Here is a 27,298-nt window from a genome sequence, read left to right as displayed (position 1 = left end):
GCCGGAGATACTTGGAAGCGGCAGCACCAATTCTATTACTTCAGAGTCATCTATTTCAATACCTGACGTGACTTATTCAAATAGAAAATGAAAAATAACTAGCATAGTGGGTCTGAAACCAGTTATTTTGAATTGATGTAGGGATAGCCTATTTCTATTTGTAATGTGGAGACATGCAAAATAAATCACGAATGGGATAGAGCTTAAAGGTAAGAGCAAAATTCTACTTCAGGCTATCTTGGAAAGGGGTTTTTCAGGGATGAGTCTGCAGGCCTATGTCTTGGGCAGGTATTTTGAAGAACCTACCTCCACTCCTTCTCCCTTTTAGAGGGTCCTGGAATTTGCCTGCATGACAGGTCTATAATCTATTGAAGTTTTGACAAAACAATATTTTACCTTAATTTTCAGTTATCAGTTTCTTTTTCTCTGGCTTCAGTTCTGAAAAATACAATTCCTGTTATCTGAGTGAACTTTCAAGCCACATCAATATATTTTTTTAATTTGGAAAATGTATTTCCATATCTTTAAAACCTAACAAATTGGGATTGAGCAAAATTGTAAAGCTGAGAACAATTTTGGATAAAATTCTACTTTGGTTACTTTTGGCTGTCTTGGAAAGGGATTAGGTTAGGAAAATGAAACTTTCAAGGATTGGCCTACTGAGATGAGATATGAGATATACATTTATTAAGAAAAGAAAACAAACACTATTTGCCTGCCAAGAAAGGTAATAAGCTTGTAAGGGCAAGCAAGGTTATCACCCTCAGCTAATTAAAACCATGTTCATATCATGCTACTCAATACAAAAGAAACTCAAATGATGAAGGAAGGAAGGAAAAAAGAGAAAGAGGAAAAAGACAAGAGGAAGACAGAAAAAAAATTAAAAAAAGCTGATAGGTAGAGAGAAGAAGGAAAAAGAAAGAGATAAACATGAACGAAACTGATATTTTGGCTATAAAATGCACAGAGGAAAATAAACATACAAGTAATGCAACAACATAATTTCATAACTCAAAATTATGCAGTGAGATTTAGCAAACAGACCACTTCAGCCATAGCTCTAATTTTACAGATCTCTCCTGCTGAGTCTTTTCTGAAAATTGTCCTGTTGTTGGATCAGACATTTCTGTTTCTGAGCTTACTTTTAGCCAAGTCAAGAATCTGTTTCTTTTTTGATGTTAGGTACTTGGTAACAAATATTTCCAACCAAGCAAGTTTAGACTTACATAAAAACATTTTTCTTGCAGTTTTAGCAGACTTGAACACAACCAACACAAGCGCAAGATGCTTTTTTGCATTTGCAATGGTGTCTGAATCAATAAAATTTGCTCAAAATTTAAATACAAAAACTATTGCAGTCAAAGAAAAATCAGTAATTTGCATTTTATCCATAATCACATTCAATATACACTCAGAGATGGGAAGACCCCCACTTTGTTCAACACCATGAAATACAAGCCAATTCTGTCATTTTTCCTGCTCCATATCATTAAGATGGGTTTCAAGTGGTTCAATCCTGTTTTCTAGGGCTAGGTTTGCATTTTGGAGAGCCCGTAGTTTGTTCTCAATCTCATCAAACTTGGTTGAATACTGGACAAGTATAGAGTTGTGAACCCGAGAAACAATAGAGTCAATCATATCTGCCCTATTTGATAATCCAACTTTTTCATGTACTTCTTTTTCAATATCATTTTGGATATTAGATTTTAGCATGTCCAAGTCCAATAAAGCAGAATTTATTGAATTTGCCAATGTATCTGGTAAACTAGAACCACTAATCTTGAGATGCTTATCAGCTAATTTGGCAAAAGCATTTGCAATGCCTAATTCATTTTTCTTCTTAGCCTCCTTTGAAATGCTAACAAAGGCTGAAAGCTGTGAGGCTGTTGTTGTCACAATTTCATGGCTTCCATAACAAAATACAACATAGGATATTTTTTTGTTCTTAGCCTGAATTATATCCAACACTCAACATGGCCATGGTGGATAGTTTTTGAATTTTGCTAGAAAAACAGCATCCTTTGTGAACTGCACCATTGAAATGTATTATCAAAAATAAAAATTAAAAACTGCACTTAACTTTGAATAGGTAGGCCCACATGAGCTTGGCAATCACCTTATAATCAGTCCAATCAGTCTTATAATGCTTAAAAACTATAACAATCAAGTACGCACATCCAAAGATCATATCCAATTTAACTCAATATCAAGTTCATTAGCAATTCATTATGTCTAACAGATCATATCTAATCTTGTTCAATAGGTCAATGTGCTTTTTTAGGAAACAGGTTTTGAGAATTCAATATAAATCACACCTAGGTCCTTTTGCTTTAAATGATGAATGATAACTGGCTAAAGCATGTCCCAGGAAGGTATTTTGAAGTAGGCCTACCTACCTCCACTCCTCCCTCTAGAGCAGTGGTTCTCAACCAGGGTCCACATGGACCCCTAGAGGTCCATGTAATATTCCTGGGGGTCCACTGGCAAAACACAACAAATTGGGGGTCCACAATGATATTTTGGGGGTCCATGAAGAAAACCAACTCAGAACGCTCTTCATTTAAAAAAATTCAATTTCTACTGTAATTTATATTATTTTGAAAAATATATATTAATAATTCTTTCATTATTTTTTGTACTTTCTTTTGACTTATATATTCACCCATCAGTCAGTAGCAAGAACAAGCGAAGGTGAAAATCTTTTAACTTCTCTCATGAAGTAGGTGGTGAGCTTTGATCTTTATTTTTAAGCAGATAGGAGATTGTTCTTATGTCCAATAGCTATGAAGGGGTCCACCAAGATAAAAAGAAGAGAAAAGGGGTCCATGGGTAAAAAAAGGTTGAGAACCACTGCTCTAGAGGGTCCTGACATTTGCCTACATGACAGGTCTAGGCCTATGCCCATCAAAATTTTGACAAAACAACATTTTCCTTAATTTTCAATTATCAGTTCTTTGTCTCTGGCTTTAGTTCTGAAAATGTAATTCCTGCTATTTGAGTAAAATTTTAAGCCTGATCAATGTCTTTTTTTTTCAAAATTTAGAAAATGTATTTGCAAATCTTTAAAACCCTATAAATTAATATTGAGCAAAGTTGTGAAGCTGAAAACAATTTTGTTGTACTTCATTTAAGCAGAAGATCTATTTTGCAAGGTTTCACTTTTAGGCTATAACACACAGATTTTCAAAGGTCAGTACCTTCTTGAGGGAGAAAGAGTGGGGGTAGTTACTTCAAAATATTTTCCCAGGACATACTTTAGTCTTGAGACATATCCATCTAAGTTTCATTCTCTTAACATAACCCCTTTCCAAGATAGTCAGAAGTGGGTAATGCAGAATTTTGAATCCAGGTAAGCAACATCATGGATGAGAAACTGATCCTGAATGTTTGAGTGTTGTGATATCAAATCTAGTACAGAAACTTGCTAGCCATGGCTACTAGATATATGGCAAGTAGGTGCATTTTAGCATTTTCATTGTCTGTAAATTTACCTTTTCAGAATCTCCAACTGACACTTTTTCCAAATACAGTGTTTGCTTTGAACCCCCTCCCTTCTCCAATGTTCCCAGGTATGACCCTGGTCTAGATTAATCCTTATATAGGCTGAAAGAAAACAATAGAATTCTTAAATTGTAAAATTTTGCTAAAGGTCCAGTGTAGGGCTATTGAGAAGGAAATATGTTAAGAAAGAATTCTTAAATTGTAATATACAGAATAACTATATCACATTTTACTGCAGTTCTACTCCATGTTATCCCCCCCCCCTTATGTGCAAATATATAGCTCAAATTATGTATTGCCCATGCTTTCCACCATATAAGTCTCTTGTTCCAACCTGTATACCCAAAATTGAATCAACTGTGACAAAACAACTAGCAGATAAAGAAGGGAGATAGGTGGCAATATGTACAGGAAATATATAATTTAGGCTATATATTTGCACATTAGGGGTACATGAGGGCAAATTATGGTGAAGCTGCAGTCAGGATGCCTCAGCTACAATTATTCTACATATTATTGAATAAGAATTGTTTTCTTAACATGTTTCCTTCCCAATAGGGTAGAAATTGAAAACTATATGTTTTAAACAGTCATTGGAAAGAAATAATAAAATTAAACTGAATATTTGATATATAATTGCATTAATTGCTGAAATTCTTGTAATTCAAGATTTTTAAATATAAAAGAAACTATTTGCAATGCAATTACTGGATCACAGGTCCATACTCAATCACTGCAAATCCAATAAGGACTTCAATTTTACTTTAAAGTGCAAATTAAGGCAGTTTGTTTTCATTCAAGTGCAAATGATGCAATAGGCTTTATACTTTTACAGTTAGAGGAGAGGGCAGTAACCAAAGTCTTGTTTGTAGTGGTTTTGTGTGTTTTAAGTTTGGTTTGAACAATTGTTTTAAGTTTTACTTATTTTAAAATTAATTTATTCAGTTATATTAGTGCCCATTGTATGATTGTTTATTTAATTTCTGTTTTTTTTTATTTCATTTATTCTTAAATAGTAATTTTTGGTTGACTTGAGTTTGAATTATAGTAGGAATTCATTTCTGTTGATCTTAAGTTTACTATGTTTCTTTGTTTTTCATTGAAAAACTCTTTTCTTGGACAGTTTTTTTTTAATTATTTAAGAAAAAAGAAGAAAAGGAACAGTGAATAGAAGAGAGAACTAAAGGAGAACAGTTTTGATGTGGGTCTTTATTATTGTTTGAAAAATTTCTTTTTAGAAAGTTCTTTTTTCTTATTTATATCTGTTTTTGATTGCCAAAGTTTCGAGTTTTTTCAACATTCCCATTTAAATATGGAAGTCTTTTGTCAACATCATAAATATCAAGACATTGAAGTGATGTTTTTTTCAACATTAAATTTTCAAAGTTCAACATTCCCCAAAAGTCTTCACAAATAGATGTAGTGCAATTTATTGCAGTTAGAAGTTGTTGCTGTTCAACCAGTCTCATTTGCAGCCACAATAGTGGTAGCAATGGCCCTGAAAGTTTCAAGCTAATGCCCTTACCCATTTACAAGGTATTGTAGGTATGCCTTTTGATGACTTGGATGCATATAGTTTCATTTGATTTAGCTTAACATACTCTTCAACATTTCCCAAAATTTACCTTAGTACCCTTAGTCTTTTTAGACACATCCAGGATAAAATACCCCCCTTTTCTAATGATAAATCCTGCATGTAGAATTTAAATAAATTGCATAGTCTGCATTCCTTGCCTAAGGGCTGTGGGGCATGGCATCTGGCAAGGCATAGCTAATAAACATTTTGAATAAAATGGATTTTTAAGATCTCTGTCAGTGTTAAGAGGAACATCTAAAAGGGGAAAATGGGAAGGGGGACTGCCCTTTGTTCCTTTTTCAGTATCCATCCAAAAATGCCTTTAAAGTTTCAATGCTCTTACCCATTTCCTAAATATTGCTGTTATGTCCTTTCAAAAACCCTGCTGCGTGCAGTGTGTTTTGATTTTGTTTTACCTCAATATTTTCTAGGAGCTTTTGCTTAGTATTCTTAGCCTTTTTGGAGACTCAGGATCAAACATGTCCCCTTTTCCGAGTAATCAACCTTGTGTATAAACCATGGGCAGCTTCTGTCATCCCCAGAGGTGTAGCTATTTGACTTCTTGACTATTTTGAAAAAATATTGCTGGTCTAAAATTTCATTCTGATTTCTTTAGAGGGGGGCAGCTAAAAAGGAAATGGGGGGAGAAAGGTTGCCTTCCGACCACTTTTTAACATCCTCCTCAACATGTCCTGAGAGTTTAAACTTAGTACCCTCAGTAGTTCTTGTCATATAAAAGATTACACCTTTTATAAACAGGATGCACACAATATCTTTAGATTTAGTTTAGCATGCCCCTCAGTATTCCCTGAAGTTTCACCCTAATACTCCATCCCCACTTTCCCTAATGATAAGTCCTGTATGTAAAAAAGGGGAAATTGCATACTTTACAATCCTTACCCTGGAGACGGGAGAGGGGAGGGGATTGTATCTCTAGAGAAATAGTTATTAGACCTTTTTATTGTTCTGAACAAAATTATTTTTTCAAAATTTTAATCAGTTATGATAGAAGAAAGCATCTAAAAAGAGAAAGAGGGCAACATCACCTGGAAATTCAACTTAATACCCTCCTTACTTAATACAATCAGCCCACACATAGTGGGTTTGATTGTGTTCAGCAACCCTCTCCAAAGCTGTGGGGGTTATTTCATCCCTATAGGTATAATTATTTGAGCTTTTGATTATTTGGGGCTGGTGACCTCCCAACCACTTTTCAACACCCCCCCCCCCCTCAACATGCAGTGGCGTTACCCTCCCCCCTAATTTGGAGAAAAACTATTATATAGCCCGTGCCCATGAATATTTGGATATGGAGCCCTCTCGCCCCCCCCAATAAAAATGCTGGAGCTACTCAAGTGGACTCTCAACATGTCCTGAAAGTTTTAACTCAACACCCTTAGTCATTCTTAAATATCGCTGATCTCCCTTTTTGATAAACTGGATACACAGAGTGGATTTTGATTTAATATAACATATCCCTCAACATTCTCAAAGTTTGAACTTATTCCCCTTAGTCTTTCTGATGCACCGTAAAACTAAATTTATCCCCTTTTTCTAATGATAAATCCTGCTTGTAAACAATGGGTAAATTACATAATTTACAATCCTTTTCCTGCGTCTATAGGAGCTTGACATCCCTGGAAATATAGCTATTAGACCTTTTGACTAGTTTGAACAAAATGATAATTCAAAATTTTTGATCAGTGATGAGCAGAGGGTGCACCTTAAAAGAGGAAGGAGGGGGGGGGCTGGTTGCCCTCAAATCCCTCTTCAGAATTTCCTCAAAGTACCTGGAAATTTTCAAACTAATACCCTCAGCTGTTCTAAAGATATTGCTGATATTCCCTGCTTACCAGCAAGCACATAGTGTGTCTTGATTGTGTATGGCATCCCTCACAACATTTCCTTAAAGTTTCACCCTTATACCCTAAGCCTTTTTGGCGACCCAGGATCAAACATGCCCTCTTTTCCAGTAAAGATTCTTATATATTAACAATGGGCAAAATGTATATCTTAAGTCCTGGATGCTGGGGGATGAGTGTCAACCATGGTGGTATAGCTATTTGACCTTTTTTACTATTTTGAAGAAAATGGCCACCTTGTAATTTTGATCTGATGGATTTGGGAAAAGGGCGTGGTGGGCTGCTTCCCCTCCGTTCACTTTTGACTCTTAACAAGGGCTCTAAAACTTCCAGTTTCCAATCAAATGAGCCTCCTCCAAAGTTTTTACAACCATTCCTTCCACAACAATATTGCATATAAACAATAAGCTAATTGCATACCTTGCAGGCCTTGCCCTGGGTGGCTGGAGGAGAGAGGTTTCAACCCAGGAAGCTTAGTTATTTGACCTTTTATTTTGAGCAAAACGGCTCTCAAAATTTTTATTGAATGTGTTTGAGGAAACACATTCAATTCACATTCAACTCACATTCAACTTTCGATTTCCAATCGAATGAGCCCCCTCCAAAGTTTATACGAACACCCCTTTCACAAAAATCTTGCATGTTAACAAGGCGCAACTTGCATTACTTATAGCCCTTGCCCTGGGGGCTGTGTGTGTGGGGGAGGGGGATTGTCAACCCTGAAGACATAGCTATTTGACCTTTGAACTATTTTGAACAAAATGGCTATCTGAAAATTTTGATTGTATGCATTTCGGGAAAAGGTTGTGTGGGGCTTGTTACCCTCCAATCAGTTTTACTTTTATAAAGGGCATTATACTCTCTTATTTACAATAGAATGAGCCCTCTTCGAAGTTTATACGACCAATCCTTCTATAAAAAACCTGATATGTTAACAATGAGCAACTAGCATAACTTATAGCCTGGGGGCTGGGGGGAGGGTTCAAACCTGGAATCGCAGTTATTTGACTTTTGGACTATTCTGAACAGCATAGCTATCTCAAAATTTTTATCAAAAGGATTTTGGAAAAAAGTTTAGGGTGGGGGGCTTGTTGCCCTCCAACTACTTTTGACTCTTAAAAAGTGAACTGTAACAATCAATTTTCATTCAAATGAGCCTCCTTCGAAGTTTATATGACCGCCCCTTCTATAAAAACATTATATATGTTAACAATTGGCAACATGAATAACTTACAGCCCTTGTCCTGGGGGCTGTGGTGGGTTTTGCCAACCCACGAGGCATAGTTATTTCATTGTTTGACTATTTGGAACAAAATAGCTATATCTGAACTTTTATTGGATTGATATGGGGAAAAAGGTTATTGGGAGGTCTAGCTGCCCTTCAATCACTTTTGGCACGCTAGAGCCAATCGGTCTAGCGTGCGTAATTTAATCGGGAAATCGATTAGAAAGTGGCCTTATGCTGCTTTTTGGATTACCATCCCGGTCACAAAAGGAATTCTAATTATTTGACGTAGGTGGTTAGCCCTCTACCACAATCGACCTAGAAGGAACTGTCTTTCAATGGAACTCGATCCTTCTGCGCACTCTTTAAAGTTTGTAAGGACTCCGACTGAATGAAATACTTTTTTTCAGTATGTTCCTTTGAGTGACACTGGAATTGGGACCTTGGAAAAAGTAAGATATCTTATTTTCAAATAGGTTTCATTTCCAAGCGGAGAAGGTGAGAGATTATCATCTGAACTCAGTTGTGTATTAATGTAATGATAGTCAAACCGAGAGTATCCATAAAACTCTATCAAGGTCTTTTTTTTCTGGAGCTTAGGAATAGTGGTGTCTTCGAGCTTGCTCCGATTTTCTAGTTCTAGTCTTTTGCTGTCTGTATCTAAGAAGCTGGGTAGACTTAGTGGTTTTAAGACAGAAACGGCCATGCATATGTATTTACGACATTTTTCAGCTGAATATGTTGTTCTAGAACCACGGCAATTTTTAGCATTTCTCTTGCTGAGTGTGGAGAGAAAACTGCCCTTTCCGCTTAAAATGCCAGCATGAAGAGTATGCTCTCTTAAAACGCGGTGGCTGTCTAGCCCTAGAAGTCTCACTGAAGTTAATTAGGGCCTCATCACTATAGATGTTATTCTGTGTCATATTTATGTATGTATCTCTTACACTTTCGGGTGCTCAAGAATAAAGAAAGCGCAAAGTTTTAGCTCCATGAGTAGTGCCATTTTAAGAGTTCTCCAATATAATATGGTAATCACAAAGTGCGAAAAATGTACAATTTCTAATTGTAAATAGTCTCAAGTGACAAAATACGATATTAAGAAGTTTATAAACGTACTTAATTTATTATTCTAGATCCTTGGTAATATTTTGGGCACTTAAGTATTATAAAAGTATCACACGAGAATTTGGACCGCAAACATGAGAGATACCCGATTTTCACATTGGTAATACCAGACAGTTAGCTTCGACTCGCTAGTAAAATACATATAACTGTTTATTCAATATTTAGTTGGTATTTTTGTTAGGTTAAGTTAGTTTAATTTAGGTTACGTATTTAATATAATGCGCTCTGGGTGGCTCCCTTATATAATTCTTTGTTGTAGTTTTCGTAATTTTGCTAATAAAGTATTACATTTTCATCATATTTTGTTTTATTTCATTAGCATTAACAAAACTTCACTTCTCGGGTGTCTTTCGTGTAATACTTAAATACCAACTTTTGTCCTCAATAGTTCCAATGTTCACAGAAGTCAGAGCGGTTTTTTGGGGGAGCGAGCACTTGCCCCGGGTGCAGACATTTTAGGGGTGCAAAATTTCCGAAATTTTCATTTCTCGCTTTTCTTTTCCCATACAAAGTAAGAAAGTTTAGATTTAAATAATTTAGATTTTGTTAAGATTTGGCCTGGAATTTTTTAGGAGACTGGGGGGGGGGCTCTAATTAAGATTTTTGCCCCGGGCGTAAGATAGGCCAGAACCGCCACTGTCATAAGTTTGTACTTATAGTACACAGTGCAAGATATTATAGCGCAGGTTAACGAGCTGCTAGTAGCCCTAAAAGAAGGGCTTCATATGGAGTTTCTAATCATTGAGCAAAACTTCGGTTATGTGTTGGAAAACAATTATCGCTACTTAGAACATCCCACTATATAAAGAAATTTCCATTGTGAACCTTTAGGGATACAGGAGTGAACATTGTCAAAGCTTTTAGGAGGAATGTTTTTCTTCGGTTGTGGTGGGCTATTTATTGGAGGTTTATGGCTAGATAACTAATGATGGAAATGGAAACATTTCCACAGCTTAAATACCAATACAGTTATGAAAACTCCTATCTTGCCCAGGAGAAGCTTTTGGTAAAGAGCTTTGAACTTAGGGCCTCCTCTAAGCCCGCACTCCGACGCGTAGATCGTACTACAATACCATTGGTGGGAACGCAATTTTGTTTTGTTGCATACACAGCTTAGATACCAACACCAGCTTCCTGTCTCCAGCCGCTAGCATTACTACCGCGCACTGTGTCCCAAAAATAAATCAAGTTTTCATGACTGTATATTGGTATTTAAGCTGTGTTGGAGGCATTGCATGCATTTTAGGAGGCAGAAAGTTGTCTACATCTGGATCATTCAGCGCGCTGTGTTTGGCTGTGGCAGAGGGGTTTGCAATTAAACTTCACCGCAAAGAGTGCTTGTGTTTGCCACTGCTCGAAATTAGGATAGAAAGTTATCTTTGTATTGAGACTTGTTGAAACCAAGTGAGATGACAGTTTCATCTGAGATTGTTTTTGCTGTTTTATTTTCATAGCAAAATAACAATGACATCCAGTAACCGAGCTTTAAATAAAGATTGTGTCCCGAGTTCTCCCATCCCCGCAGTATTTACGTGTTCTGTAACCTTGTCTTAAGAACAGGATACTACTGAAGCATGATACCTGCTGCTTATTAAAGTCTGCGCTTGCTGCAAAAAACAAACAAAAAACGAACATCTAAGCTCATTGATTAGTGCAATAAGACCGTTAATTAGATTCTATGGTCTACTGGTTTTGTTTAGTTTAAATAGGAGTTTTGAACCTTTGTATAAAACCCACAAAAGATATTTTGCTTAATATTGGAGGTTTTATTAATGAACAGATATCCGAAATTAGCTACTTGCATACCCGTTGTAATCTCCAATAAGAAGAGTCATTGAAGAACAAACTTGAAAAGGTTATTAACGGAGTGTCTTCCGTTATAGGGAACAAGAAAAAAAAAATACGGTGAAAATGAAAGGTTCAGAAATTCAGAAATGAAACAGCGAAAATTTGATCCAATATCATGAGGGGCTAGTCCAACCGGGTATCAAAAGGACACATGGTGGGCTGGTTCCCTATAAGTCACTTTCAACCCCCCTATAATTGGCTCTTTTCTCGGATGAGGACGAGTCCCTAATTATGTTCCTACAACCAGAAAGAAATACATGGGAGGCATATGGCTCTTTACTAAAACAAAGCTTGGATGTTGTGTCTGACTACTTAATCTACTTGACTGGTACAACTTTCGCGTATAACAAAATCTAGTTTTGGCACTTTCCCATTTTTAAATCTATTTTCCCCTTTTTGGTCAAGCTGAGGGGTCGTCCGGTCTGCGACTCCTCTTGAGATATACATCCCAAGCATGGCCGTATCCAGGAATTTTTTTGGGGGGAGGTGTGTGCAAAATTATTTGGGTACTTACCTCATACACCCACCACACTCAAGAAGTGAAGTTAGGTTAATCCTAATGAAAAATGCCAAAACATACTGTAAATTTAATACTTTACAAACAAATTTGGGCTATATATTTTCACATTATGGGTGGGGTTGGGGCTAAAGTATAGCGGTCCTGCATGGAAAATGTGTTAAACAATTATTCTGCATATCATGAAGTAAGATTTTTTCTCTAACTTCACACTTTCCAACTTTACCCCCCCCCCTAATGTGCAAATATATAGCCCAAATTAAATAATTCCAATGTATTTTGTCACCTGCCCCTTTTTTCTACGGGGGGTAAGTACCAGTTTTTCAGGGGGGGGAGTGAAAAAAAAATAAAAAAACCATCACAAATTTTCTTATATTCTTTTTGTTATGTTTTTACGAATCTGACAAACATTTCGAGGGGGGTTCAAGCCCCCTTAACTCCTCCTCCTGGATGCGTCCTTGATTCCAAATGCTGCGCGTGACATATATCTATTACGGCATGTCTATTCTTACAATGCATGGTACACTTCCGCCACGCCACGCTTCTTTGTGTCACATGTGGGCATGGCACGAAACGTATTTTGCATGCCTCCTTATGTGTACAATTTTTGAAAGCGAGTAGCCCCTCAGTTTAACCAACCTGGGATATATTTCAACTCGCAAATCTTTCAAACCAAAGTTGTTTGAGGAAAGTAGTATCTAAAGCACAAAAAGCAAAAGCAAAGTCAGTCTAGCTTAATAACTTGAACAATCATAAAGTGTTCCCGCAAAACATATTAGTCTTGCTGTAAAAACAACAGACCATCAACTTATAAATAATATACTTCATAATCACTCCCACGTAATTTCTGGCTATTCGAACTGCTCTTTCCGTGTCTCTAAAGTATGCTGGATCTGACATAAACAATATTGCATTGAAAAAGAAAGAGAAATATTTCTATATTAAACCTAATTCCCGACAGTTGAAATAAATTAGTAATAAGACAGACCAGTGACGTAGATAAATCATGTAAAGAGCGAACCACAGCCCATAGTAACCAAAAGTAAAAAAACGCGTCTAGAGAAAACCTACCTAGTAAAAAAAAATTGCCATCTGACACTAATTCACGAATGATAACTATTATTTTGGTTTGTCTTAAAAGCGAAACTTTATTGCGAAAAGAAATGTATGGTCATTTAAAAAAAGGCCTGAAACCCCTTGAAAATGGCGTCAGAAATCAAAAATCGTACCGTTGGAATCAGCATGGTCAAAAACCTTGTTTAGGGAAATTACAGTCCCCTTCTTGAATAACAAGGAAAATCGGTTTTTGCATGGGTAGCATTGATCTGTCTCTTTTTTTTTTTTTTTTTTTTTTTTTTTTTTTTTTTTTTTTTTTTTTTTTTTTTTTAGAGCAGGGCTAAGGGGTGACCAGAACATCATAGTGAGATGTGTAATAGATCATTCGAACGGAAATTATATTTGTTAGTGCCGTTTTTAAGTGAAAAAAGAGTGGAAAGTAAATAGCCCCCCTCCTCCAAAACTATCCAATCAAAATTTTTAGATTGCCATTTTGTTCAACACAATCAAAAGGTCCAATATCTATCGTTTTTGCAATGATATGACCCTCCACAGTCCCTGTAAACCTACCTAGTGAAAAAAATGTACGCTGTATTGGTAGTGGACTTGTCGATATCACGCGTATTGGTATGGTCGTATTGTTATTGGACAGGTATCGGGATCAGGCATATTAGTACCGGTTGTTTTTTTTTTTGATCAGGGTTTTCCACTATTTCCAACGTTTTCTATGGTTTCCCTATATTTAAAAACAAATTTGCCCAAGACCCAATAAAAAACGGCATCAGATCAAATTAAAAGTGCACCATTGGAATTAACATGATCGGAAACCATGTATAAGAGGATCCAGGGGGACCAGGGTCCCCTAAAGATTTTTCTGGTGCCCTAGATCCATTTTTTTTTTCTTTTTTAAATAGACTTGTCAATTTTATCAATTATTGGTGCCCAGGTTGCATTGCCCCCCTCCAAAAAAAACAAGAGTTAAGAGCTCATAAGGCACTTGTGACGAGGCGAGAAGAGCTAAGAGCCAAGAGATCATATGGTATGAGCTCTAACAAAATTCTATGAATCAATAGATTGATTTAAAAAGGAAAATAAGAGGCTTAATGCCGGTCAGGATTCCAAATAAGAGCTCTCAGTCACGATGTCCTTCTAAATATCAAAATTCATTAAGATCCGATCACCCACTCGTAAGTTATAAATACCTAATTTTTTCTAATTTTTCCTCTCCCTTTAGCCCCAGATGGTCGAATCTGGAAAAACTACTTTATCAAGTCAAATTGTGCAGCTCCCTGACACGCCTACCAATTTTCATCGTCCTAGCACGTCCAGAAGCACCAAACTCGCCAAATCACTGAACCCCTCCCCCCAACTCCCCCAAAGAGAGTGAATCCAGTACGATTCTGTCAATCACGTATCAAGGACATTTGTTTATTCTATCCACCAAGCTTCATCCCGATTCCTCCACTCCAAGTGTTTTTCCAAGATTTCCCCCTCCAACTCCCCCCAATGTCACAGGATCTGGTCGGAATTTAAAATTAGAACTTTAAAGCACAAGATCCTTCTAAATATCAAATTTCATTAAGATCTGGTCACCCTTTCGTAAGTTACAAATACCTCAATTTTCAAAATTACCCCCCCCCCCCCCCCCCAATTCCACCAAAGAGAGCAGATCCGGTCCGGTTATGTCAGTCATGTATCTTAGACAGGTTTCTCTTCTTCCCATCCAGTTTCATCCTGATCTCACCGCTTTAAGTATTTTCTAAGATTTCCGGTCCCCCCAACTGCCCCCCCCCCCAATTACGCTTGATCCGGTTTAGATTTAAAATAAGAGATCTGAGTTACGAGGTCCTTCTAAATATGAAGTTTCATGAAGATCCGATTACTCCTTCGTAAGTTAAAAATACGTCATTTTTTCTTATTTTTCAGAATTAACCCCCCCCCCCAATAGAGCGGATCCGTTCCAATTATGTAAATCACTTATGTAAGACTTCTGCTTATTTTTCCCACCAAGTTTCATCCCGATCCCTCCAATCTAAGCGCTTTCCATGGTTTTAGGTTCCCCCACCCCAAACTTCCCCCAATGTCACCAGATCTGGTCAGGATTTAAAATAAGAGCTTTGAGACACGATATCCTTCTAAATATCAAATTTCATCGAGATCCGATCACCGTTCGTAAGTTAAAAATACCTCATTTTTTCTAATTTTTCAGAATTAACCCCTCCCCCAACTACCCCAAAGAGAGCGGATCCGTTCCGGTTATGTCAGTCATGTATCTATGACTCGTAATTATTTTTCCCACCAAGTTTCATCCCGATCCCTCCACTCTAAGTTTTTTCCAAGTTTTAGGTTCCCCTAATGTCACCAGATCCGGTCGGGTTTAAAATAAGAGCTCTGAGCCACGATATCCTTCTAAACATCAAATTTCATTGAGATCCGATCACTCGTTCGTAAGTTACAAATGCCTCATTTTTTCTTATTTTTCAGACCCCCCCCCAACTACACCAAAGAGAGCGGATCCGTTCCGTTTATGTCAATCATCTATCTAGGACTTGTGTTTATTTTTCCCACCAAGTTTCATCCCGATCCCTCTACTCTAAGTGTTTTCCAAGTTTTAGGATTCTCCCTCCCAACTCCCCCCCCCAATGTCACCAGATCTGGTCGGGATTTAAAATAAGAGCTCCAAGACACGATATCCTTCTAGACATCAAATTTCATTGAGATCCGATCACCCGTTCGTAACTTAAAAATACCCCATTTTTTCTAATTTTTCAGAATTATCCCCCCCCCCAACTACTCCAAAGAGAGCGTCCGTTCCGATTATGTCAATCATGTATCTGGGACTTGTTCTTATTTTTCCCATCAAGTTTCATCCCGATCCCTCCACTCTTTTCCAAGTGTTTTCCAAGATTTTAGATTTCCCCTCCTCCAACTCCCCCCAATGTCATCAGATCCGGTCGGGATTTAAAATAAGAGCTCTGAGACACAATATCATTCCAAACATAAAATTTCATTGAGATCCCATCACCCGCTCATAAGTTAAAAATACTTCATTTTTTCTATTTTTTCCGAATTAACCGGCCCCCACTCCCCCCAGATGGTCAAATCGGGAAAAAACTATTTCTAATTAAATCTGGTCCGGTCCCTGATTGAAAACCTTATACAGGGAAATTACAGCCCCCCACCCTGAACAACAAGGAAAAGGACTTTTTCTGCGTGGGTAGCCTTTCTCCAGTTTTTATGGCACTTGGTATTAACCAAGTGACATATAGCGATCGCAAATTCTGTCGGTCTGTCTGTATCTATCAGGGGCCGGACCAGATTAAATTAGAAATAGGTTTTTTCCCGATTTGACCATCTGGGGGGGAGTGGGGCCGGTTAATTCGGAAATATAGAAAAAATGAAGTATTTTTAACTTACGAACGGGTGATGGGATCTTAATGAAATTTGATGTTTGGAAGGATATCGTGTCTCAGAGCTTTTATTTTAAATCCCGACGTAGGGATTTAAAATAAACCCAACCCCTCCCCGGGATCGGGGAGGGGTTGGAGGGGGGAACCTAAAATCTTGGAAAACGCATAGAGTGGAGGGATCGGGATGAAGCTTGGTGGGAAAAATAAGTAGAAGTCCTAGATACATGTTTGACATAACCGGAACGGATCTTCTCTCTTTTTGGGGGAGTTGTGGGGAGGAGGGTTAATTCTGAAAAATTAAAAAATGAGGTATTTTTAACTTACCAAGGCATGATCGGTTGATGTTTAGAAGGATATCGTGTCTCAGATTTCTCATTTTAAATCCCCACCGGATCCGGTGACATTGGGAGGATTTGGGGGGGGGGGGCTAAAATCTTGAAAATGCTTAGAGTGGAGGGATCGGGATGAAACTTGATGGGAATTATAATCATAAGTCCTAGATACGTGATTGACATAACCGGAATGAATCCGTTCTCTTTTGGGGAGTTGGGGGGAGGAGGAGGTTAATTCTAAAAACTAGAAAAATGAGGTATTTTTAACTTACGAAGGAGTGATCGGATCTTAATGAAATTTGGTGTTTGGAAGGAAATCATGTCTCAGAGTTCTTATTTTAAATCCCGACCGGATCCGGTGAAGGGGAATTTGGGGGGCGGAACCTAAAATCTTGGAAAATGCTTAGAGTGGAGGGATTGGGATGAAACTTGGTGGGGAAAATAAGCACAAGTCCTAGATACGGGATTGACATAACCGGAACGGATCTGCTCTCTTTGGGAGAGTTGGGGGAGGAGGAGGGTTAATTAAAGAAATTAGAAAAATAATAATTAGAAAAACTCAATGTTGGCGGTATAATGCATAAATACTGTTACACAATTATGATCAAATAAAAAAATAGATTGTAATTCGATCATCAGATAATCGATCTTTGAACTGTCTTTGTGTTTTTGGGGGAGTTGGGGGGAGGGATTCAGTGATTTGACGAGTTTGGTGCTTCTGGACGTGCTAGGACGATGAAAATTGGTAGGCGTGTCAGGGAGCTGCACAAATTGACTTGATAAAGTTGTTATCGCAGATTCGACCATCTTGGGGGTTAAAGGGAGAGGAAAAATTAGAAAAAATGAGGTATTTATAACTTATGAATGGGTGATCGGATCTAAATGAATTTTGGTATTTAGAAGGGCATCGTGACTCAGAGCTCTTATTTTAAATCCTGACTGGCATTAAGCCTCTGATTTTCCTTTTAAATCAATCTATTGATTCTTAGAATTTTGTTAGAGCTCATACCATATGAGCTCTTGGCTCTTAGCTCTTCTTGCCTCGTCACAACTGCCATATGAGCTCTTAGCTCTTGTTTTTTTTTGTGAATTGTGAAATGTTCCAAACACTATTTTTGGAACAAAATACAAAGGGTTACCACTTAGGGGTTGGAGAAGTCTAGGTATATGGTTCTGGAACCACTCAAATTGTATCTTCAAAGAAGGATTATTTATTATTATATTTATTTATTCGTATTATTTACTTTTTATACTATTTGATAGACATTATAAAACTATTTGTAATGTATATAGGGAGCTCATAGCACTAAAATATATTTGCATATTTTGTTTCTGTGATATTTTTCTAGTTGTCAGCTTACTTTCCAACTTTTTTTGCTTACTTCTATTCCACACCTATTTGTATAAAGTATTTTGGTGTTTATAAGGGGGTGGGGTGAGATGATTAGTAAAATAATTTAGACATACCAACATTTTCCTTAGGTTTTGGAAACCTCGAAAATTTCTTCTGAAAGAGTAGTTACTCTTTCTTAAATGTCGAGGCTGAACACCTTCAAAAATCGTATACACCATCTTGTGTAGCATGGATTTCTAGGAATTATTTGAATAACGATCAGAAATTAAATAAAACAGTTTTGGTACTTCCTTGTTATATAGAACACATGCGAGAATTGAAGTTAGGTTTATTATAATGGAATATCCCGAAGTAAGATAAAAATATAACAGTTTAGAAACTAATTTGGGCTACATATTTCCACATTAGGGGGGAAGGGTAAAACGTAGCATACATTAAATACGTAACCTAAACAAGCCTATTTTAATCTAAACAAAATACCAACTAAATATTGAATTAAAATATAGCTACAAATTATTTTCCCACCGAGCCGAAGCTAATTGTCCGGTCCTATTGGATTGCAACTTCCCTTCCTTTTCGGAAAAGAGCTGAATAATTCGAGGCGTTACCGTGCTGATAGAAACAACGATACCGATATTCCAAACCGATAGAATGCGATAGGTATTTTTATTTTAGGATTGCTTATCGATTCGACAGCTCATTCTATTTCTTAGAGACTATTGAGTTAAAACGATTCAACATTAAAACGTTTAAATTTTGTTGTTCGGCTTGAACGGTGATCTTTTGTGTAAAAATGCCATCAGTACTTTTCTGATGAGGATTGTGTTACCAGTCTCGTCCGAAGTATAATTTGACGATTCCATTTTTGTATTATATAGTAATTTTAAGAATGAGTGCATAATTTTAATCTTACCAGAAACACATTTAAATATTGCGTAAAGTAATGTATTGTGCTCACGAGGGCAAAATGCGCTGTCTTTCAGCATTGTAAAGAAAGTCAAACCGAATTATTTTCTCTTGTCCCAAAGAAACATTTTCGAATTAACCAATTACATCAGATAAAAATCTGAATTATTTTTAGCCCAAAATCTTTCTTTTTCTTTTTTTTTTTTAATTTAAGTATGAGACAGCTGGTAAACTTTTCTATGTTCTTTGCAAATATTGGTGCTGTACAAGGGTAGTGGTGGGGCCTCCATTGCAACATGAGTGTCTAATTATATTTCTTTTGATGCACGCTTTTCTTATTTTACACCTTGTTGGCTACGTCCAGTTAAAACACATGGTGATTATATCATTTAGTGCCTGATAAGCATAAAAACAGTTAATTATTTATTTTGTAATTGTTTTCAGGCGAGGAAAGAGTGAAAAGGAACACCGCGATTACTGATTGCAGTGACCGATATCGTGTTGATTATGGTTTAGTTGATTCAACGCTCTGACCAGGAGTGTTTATAAAAAGTGATATAAGACTGATGCGTACGATGGAGTTTATTTTGAAAAAGAAAAAGTATAAATTCCAAGTGGAACTGAAACTAGAGGAGTTGACAGCTGTTCCGTTTACAAATGCCGTTTTGTTTGCTAAGGTCAGACTGTTGGAAGGAGGAAATTTTGAAGCAATTTCCACAAGGTCAGTTGTTTTTTCATCGAACTGCAGGTTTGGACCAGTTGTATATAATGTCAAGAGCTAACATTAATAAATAATAGCATTGGGGTATTCATAGAAAATTCATACTCGTTTGGGGAGAATGAAAGCTATGATAGCATTTTAGAACCATATGGTTAGAGCCCACGCGGTCATGTAAAGGGGCTTGAATATTTTTCAAGTAAGCATACACATCTTACAATGTTTTTCTATTATTAGCCTGTAAGGGGAAAAGGGATGAGCACGACGGTCATGACAAAAGCTGAAGCAGATGAAATGCATAGTCGTAACTCCATCTTGTAAGGCATCTACCTCGTTTTGGAGGCGGTAAGGGGATTAAAATACTGTATATTATTGAAAAATAATTTCTGTTTTTTTCTTCTTTGCATTTTAAAACATTTAAAGGAGGCTTAGGAAATCGAAGTAGAACCGTCTTGTGGCCAATATCATGTCAAGAATCAATAGAAACAGAATTTTTTGGCTTCTTTTTTTTATCCCGTGTGGGTGCCACCCAAGTTAATTTTCCACTATTGACATGAAATTAGGGACAGATTTAGAGCAAAATCTTGGGGGGGGCAATGTGCCAAGGGTGCCAATAAAGGACCAAGTTGACAAATTTATTTTAAAAAGAGTGAAAAACAGAAAAAAGCAAGGAATGAGGGCGACAGAAAATTTTTTTTGGGGGATCAGAGTATCCTGGCCTCGTACAATACATTAATAGGTTGGTAAAATTCTAGATAGAGATTTTAATATCCTGGAATCTAGGAATATCGACTCTAGGTTTCGAAAACACAATTCTGATGACTTATAGAATTTTAAGCCATACCGTATAAGCATTTTTTTTTTGAATTTAAGATGTATTTTTCCAATGCTTTAGAACCTTATAAATCTGAATTTTAAATGCCATGATGCACATACATAAACTTGAGCATATTTCTGGAAGCTTCACGTTTATTTCACAAGTTTATCAAAGTTCAACAAAGGTCAGTGCCTTTCGGAGATGGAAGAGGCATACATAGATGCGGCAAAAGACATTCTTGGAGCGTAATGTAAACTCTAGATCCACTACTGAAGTTTTTATTCACCTAATTCCACTATTCTCCAAGATAACAAAAAGCTCCTCACCTAGAACTTTGCGATTGGATCTTGTAATTTATGCATTGCCAAACTTTATCTGAATTTAAGCACCCCATTTTCTGGCTGGCAGTGGTCAATTGGATATTTTGAACTCAAATTACTTGAAATCAGGACAAGACAAGATTACAAGATTTTTTATTGACGAATTACATGATAAATAATTTTCTAATTATTAGAAAACTGAAAATGAGACAAAACTGAAGATCTTTTAATCCCTATTCATAAATAGCAACACATTAAAGAACACATTGCAAAAGAAATTTATGCACAGTTTTTGAATCGGCTATGTGTACCACTGCTTATTATAAGTCCACAGCACCCCTTTGAAAAAGTCAGACGCCCTATTGGGAACAACACAACTCCCAGGTCTGCTTTGGAAGTATGTCAGTATTAGTATATGGTGGCTGCCTATTAAGAAGTCGACACTATTTGGTGGTTTGTATGTTTCTCCTAGCTTTTGAAAAATGAAGAAAAGCCTCTGAAAACTTTTTTTTTGTGAGAAATGGGATACTTCCATTCACTACTTCACTACTTTCAAAGTTTACAGTCCCCTAGTTTTTCAATTACCGACATTTATGACTTTTTCAAAGTACGACTTTTTGAAAGCTGCGAAGAGTTTGCTTTTGTAAGCGAAAAGTACAACTTTTGTTGAGACGATCTGCAGCGTATCTGGGGGAAAGGGGAATAACCCTAAAGGTCTCTAGCGTTACGAAAATACATCCTAAAAGTTACAGAAGATGTAGTACTTGGATAATTCGGAATGTCTCTTCATTTTTGACAGTAGAAATGTGACTCATTTTACTTTTTTTGCTTGACAAGTTTGTATTGAAGGTAGCCTTCCCCCGAAAAATGCTTATTCAGCCCCTTTCGCTATAACGATTTCTGAATACACATTTGGGCACTAACATCAGCACTGTCTATCCAAACTTTGGTCCAATGGGGTCCTTGCTACCATATTCGATGCTTTTACTAGCTTATTATGTATCCCCAGGTTCTAGGTTTATAGAAATTGAATAGTCCTCGTAAGTTAAAATTGCAAAAGCAGGAAGCGATTGCCAGAATCAATAATAAACCCAATAAATAGGTCTATCATTCGTATATTATCCCTTAAATAATACTTACGATTGCTTAACATGTGCTTAGAGGCAGACATCCATGGAATGTTTACTGGGGCCTAACTGCAAATTATAAAAGCTTTAGAATTTCTTATGTTATCTTTCCTCGTACAACAATAATGACAAAAATAGGAACTTAAAAAAAAAAATGAAAACAGGGATCTATGACGGAAACCAAAAATTGTTTTTTAATTTAATTAAGACAATCCAAATTTGTCAATGTTAATTTTTCATTTGACAAATGCTGTCATAACACTAGTTTTAGAACTCGTGAACGTTCCAGATCATATAAATATAAAAGAAAACAGATAAAACAAGATTTTGCCGTTTTAGTCCAGGAGTCATTTTGCCCTGGTGTCAGGCCAAGTTTTAAATTCTGAGACCATTTTCGTAATTTCAAGAGTTTAGCTAAATAAAGGCAAGATTACTATAAATGGTCTTTCTAGACCATACAAAAGTAGAAGAAACAGGTGGCTAAACTCTTAAAACTAACATCAGGATGTAAAAATTTAGCATGACTCCAGGTTAACGGCGATATCAGACCCCGAAATTTTTTCAGTCTCTCCTTTTTTTTCCTTATGCCGGCTCTAGATAGAATATTCTCCATATATTTAATATTTTATTCGTGGGGAATATTCTAATCTGTATTCGATAACAAGAATCATTTTCTGAGAGTCTAACGAAAAATTGTTGCTAGCAGTTGCTAGGGAAATTTGCTAGGAATTCGGAGTATTGCCGGAGAAAGTTGTTGAGGGATTTTTAGTGCAAAAACAAAAAATAAAAATTAACTCCTTCATTAATGAAAAAACTACAGATGACTTTTGTGTTTTACATTTTTGTATGGCATCTTATACAGTTTTTGAAGACCTGCATGCTGTATCAATTTTTTTTTTGTTCGGATTTCCTATTTTTTCATGTTCTGCCTAAGCAATGTTTCTGGGAATCGATTTAACAAAATTTGGTGCTTGTTAATTATCCAGAACACACTTAAAAATTTTGATATGCAACATTGCAGAAAGACCGGTTTAGCTATCTGAATTCGGAGGCAACTAGCTTAGCTTCAGTGGAATAACTACGTTTTAGGTATATTTTAATTAAATATTTAATATATAGAGTAAGTATTTTGGTTAGGTTATTATGTTAGTTTAGGTATTTAATATAATGCGTTCTGGGCGGCCTGCTTTCCATGATTTTCTGTTGTAGTTTCCATAATTTTGTCACTAAAGTATCAAAGTATCTAAAGTATTCTCATCACGTTTTGGTATATTTCATTAGGATTAACCTAACCTCACTCCTTGGGTGTGTTCTTTATAATTAACAAGTACCCTCAGTTTATTAGTTAACACTATTTCTGCGAAGTCACAGGAAAATAGTAATCCGAAAAATTAGTAACAATTGGGATGGTGGGGACAGCCTCTTATGTTTCCGGTTATGCCTCTGACGCACTGGAAATGACTTCGTGGCACTAGGCTAGTTCTTAACCCCTTAAAAAAACTATGGATACGGCCATTTGATGGCCACCTGTTAGTACATACTTTTCATGCTTCGCATGCTTTTGAAGGTTAGAACGAAGAAAAGGAAAATTTCATGGTATAGTTATGGTCAAATTATGCTGGTTTCCGTTGTTTTTTTTTTTACCTCACTTTCTTTTATCTAGTATTAAAAATTAAATATATGCGAAATTTAGTTTTAATTTCTCACATTTTCGTTTGGGAAGCTTGTGGTTTTGCACCCAGTAAGAAGCCAATTCCAAAACAAACACTTCATTGATTGGGTACTGGCTTGATTATTTTGGTCAGTGAACCCAGAGTCTGTTAGGTTTATTGGCAATTTTTGAGGTGGTTTTTGAAAAATGAATGTTTGTGATGGATTTATCTTTCATGATATGAGACAGGTTATCGAATTTGAAGGTTCTTCATGCCAAATTTGTGCACTGCAATGGAAACTATAGTTTGCGCTTACGGGTATTTATTAACTTCTGGATTTTGATATACTACGGGTAGTATTTTTTAATAGCGGAATCTGAAATCTGAGAGCAAAATAGTTTATTCTTTGAGAAAATTAAATTTGAACACTTTCATTTTGCTCAGTTTTTCCGTTCTTTTGAACGGACCATGAGGAGACTCAGCACGACCCTCTGTTATTACGTCCATAAAATTAAGTTTTATCTTAATCAACAAGTCAGCACCTATCGTGAGAGCGAAATTGTCTTCGACTAAAACTATCCTATCGTGCTTACTTCTGTTTGCTATCAGTAACAGCCGAAGAAAAAACTAAGTTGACAAAATTGCACGACTGCGGAGCCTTCGAGAAGGAGCGTTGAAAATTTTCAATCGTTTTCTCGGAATGAGTTTTCGAATAGTTGGAAGATTTTGCTCTCAGGGCGCAAAATCGTAAACTAGTCGTTTAAATGCAAGTGAAATGTGGGTAATCGTAAAATGGAAAGGAAAATGCACTCAATGGCAAGCGAAAAACTTGAAGAAAACTGTGTTAATACATCCGACATCTAAATTCCTTGACTGTGAAAACGCGCGCTTTAGTAGCGTCAGATTCTCCTCAGTAAAGGAGTTTCTGTCGACAATTTGACTTAGGAGAAAGGTTATAGATTCTGAATTATCAGATTGTCGAAAAAAAAGCTATGAGAAAAAACTATAACAAATAGCCTGTCTATAAGAAAATATATAAATTACCGACAGCTAAAAACTTGGTTTTGAATTTAAAAAAAAAAAGATTTGATTGATTAACAGTCTACTAAAATTCGAGAAATATATTCCTTTATAAAGTACAAGTAGTAAAAGTAGTAGTACAAGTGGTAAAATAAAATAAATTTACTATCTCTACATAAACAATAATATCATCTAATTTATAATTGCCACAGAGTAGATGTCACCAGTGAACCGCTTACTGAGAGCCACTACATATCCAAAAAAAAACTCACGATAATTTACTGACAGTCTATCAAGAAAAAGGCAAATGAGACAGTACTGTTGAAATAGTACCTTTTTGGTTGCAGTTAAATCAAAATATGTTGTTCATTTTACAGTGTTTTTTTCTGATTCTCTTTTTTTAAACTCGCACTCTTTTGATTTAGTTAAATTTTAAGAGCAGAAGTAGTGATAGAAGTAGGCTTTTGAACGCAATACACTCAGTCGTTCTGGGGATACTGCTGAAATGTCTTATTGACAATCAGCATATGCACAGTACTTTTTGATTTAATCTTAAGACAGCATTTAGTTTTCAAACATAATAGGTAAATTGAATAACTGTGGTGGGACTGACCTACGCAATAGCCCTAAAATACAGTTACAATAATGTTCAGGTTTACAAATAAATCAGGTTTACAAAAACAGTTACAATAATGTTCAGGGTTGAAGAATTATGAGCTAAAGAAGAGGGCTGATTGCCCTCCAGTCACTTTTTACCCATAAAAAGGGTACTAGAACCTTGAATTTCCAATCAAGTTAGCTCCTTTAAAATACCAAAGATATTACTAGCCTTGATAGAGCTGTTCAAGAAGTACTATCAAAAGTATACATATATTATCTTCTGGCTAGTTCAAAATCCGCCGCAACTAACCCTGAAAGGTCTAACTTAATAATGTAAGCCGTTATTGTGATATTGCTTTGTCACTCTATTGACAGTCTACCTGATCATAGTTCGTTTTTATTTAGTTCAGCATCCGTCTAAATATTCCTTGAAAGCTTCACCTTAATACCCTTAGCTTGTATAGTAGTAATAGTTGTAGTAGCAGTAGAAACATTAGTAGCAGTATGCACATAGCACCTTTTTTCAACATCCCCTTTAAAAACAGGATGAAAATTTCTACTTAATGCCGTCAACTGGTCCTTAAGTATTTCCGATACGTCCTCTTGAATACCTATATTGACATAGTTTGTTTTGATTTATTTCAATACAGTCACAGTATTGCCAAAAATTCCCGCCTTAATACCTGTAGCTTTAGTAGTAGTAGTAGTAGTAGTAGTAGTAGTAGTAGTAGTAGTAGTAGTAGTAGTAGTAACAGTAGTCAAGGTAGTAGCAGTAGCAGTAGAGTTAATAGTGATAGTCTTAGCTTTAGTAGCAGTTGTGGTAGTAGCAGTAATAACAGTTGTTAGAGTAGAAGCAGCTGTATTATGATGCAAATACTGCTTTTTGGTTTGTTCAACATCTCCCACAACAAGCGTTGTACGTTTTAATTTCATACTCGAAACTGTTCCTAAGATATTGGTGATATGCCCTTTTGACAACCTGTATAAGGATGACAGGTTGTCGTCCGTGCAATGGAAATTGTCAGAAATATTCTCTTAAAATTTCACCTTCATTCCCTTAGGTATAGTTGTAAGTCATAGCAGTAGTATAACTACTCAACTTAATACAAGTAGTATCCAATCCATGAGTTTAACGACCCACATAGGGCGATACTCCTATGACACACATATCCCGATACTTTAACGACACACATTTCCTAATACTCATACGACACATATCCTGATACTTTAACGACACACATGTCCCATCATCCCTTTGTGGTTTGAGAACACAAAGAAGGTTTAACGGCGATTCAATCAATGCTACCATCTACGAAACCAAAAGCATAGATGGCGTTATTATTGATTACAGATGTAGGTTGTGACATTGTTTTCTTTTCCAGCAACGTTTCTAGCTTCTAACAGTTTTCCGTTGATTTTATGAAATTTATGTTAAGTGTAGGAATCGAACGTGATACCCATTATTTACTATGGTAAAAGAACGACCCGTTACTCGACTGAGCTAATAAGTCATTGATGAATCTATATCCTTAAAGATACACCGTAAGCAAGCAATATATTGTTTCTAGGACGCTGGCTAACTTGTGTTAAGCGTTACTACATCGCTTGCACAATGAATTTCTCAATTGGATATTTGTTTTCGGGAGTGTTTTTTCGCATCATTCCGAGAATATGCATTCCACGGTGATTTGAGATGCTTGCTGGACAGACATATTCTTTTGATGGTCAATGAAATTTGTTTCGATCTTCAAAAGTTGTAACAACTACAACCGGGTATGTGTCATTTTTGTCATATAATGGTCATGAGCACGTAGGTTTTCCCTTACTCTGTTTTCCAGAGTTTTCTTGGGACGTAGAATTTTCTTGGGACTTCGAATTGTATTGGAACATATAATTTTTGGACTTAGTATTACGTTGTGACGCCGAGAATTTCCTTATATATTTCAGAAGATTTCAAGAACGATGCTTTGTCCGGTATTGCGTAATTATTCATATTGTCAGTGAAACAATTTAATACATCCTGTGACAGCCCTCACATCTGGTCTTTTGAGACACAGATGCTATTGCAGCCCAATCTCCGATGCATTATTGGAGTTTCTAACACCTTTTTTGACATCATTCCAAGGATTTGCATCCTGGTGTCCGAGAATTTCTGGGTATGTTTCTGAGAATTTTAAGAATGATGAGTTATCTGGTGTTGCGTAATCCCGTTCTCTTTGGGGGAGCTGGGGGTTGTTGACTTGGAAAAATTGAAGTATTTTTAACTTAATAACGGGTGACTTAATCTTAATGAAATTTGATATTTAGAAAGAACTCATGTCTCAGAGCTCTT

General features: G+C 36.4%; 1 protein-coding gene across 4 annotated transcripts in view; it reads left to right on the top strand.

Moving 5' to 3' along the window:
- The window catches only part of LOC136037111 (early estrogen-induced gene 1 protein-like), an 84,792-nt gene continuing 57,494 nt past the window's right edge, over positions 1 to 27,298 (top strand). For 2 of the 4 annotated variants that reach the window (XM_065719580.1, XM_065719583.1), the window contains exons 1-2: positions 1 to 209; positions 19,157 to 19,433. In XM_065719580.1, coding sequence (XP_065575652.1) covers positions 19,279 to 19,433 — 155 coding nt within the window. In that variant the 5' untranslated portion in view covers positions 1 to 209; positions 19,157 to 19,278. Of the gene's footprint in view, positions 210 to 4,939; positions 5,038 to 8,471; positions 8,617 to 19,156; positions 19,434 to 27,298 lie in introns of those variants that run through there. The other 2 variants (XM_065719582.1, XM_065719581.1) reach the window with 2 other exon arrangements.

Source organism: Artemia franciscana, chromosome 16 (assembly GCF_032884065.1).
Source record: "Artemia franciscana chromosome 16, ASM3288406v1, whole genome shotgun sequence".
NCBI lineage: Eukaryota > Metazoa > Arthropoda > Branchiopoda > Anostraca > Artemiidae > Artemia > Artemia franciscana.
Note: the sequence above shows the minus strand (reverse complement) of the source record. Positions and strands in the feature narration are given on the sequence as shown.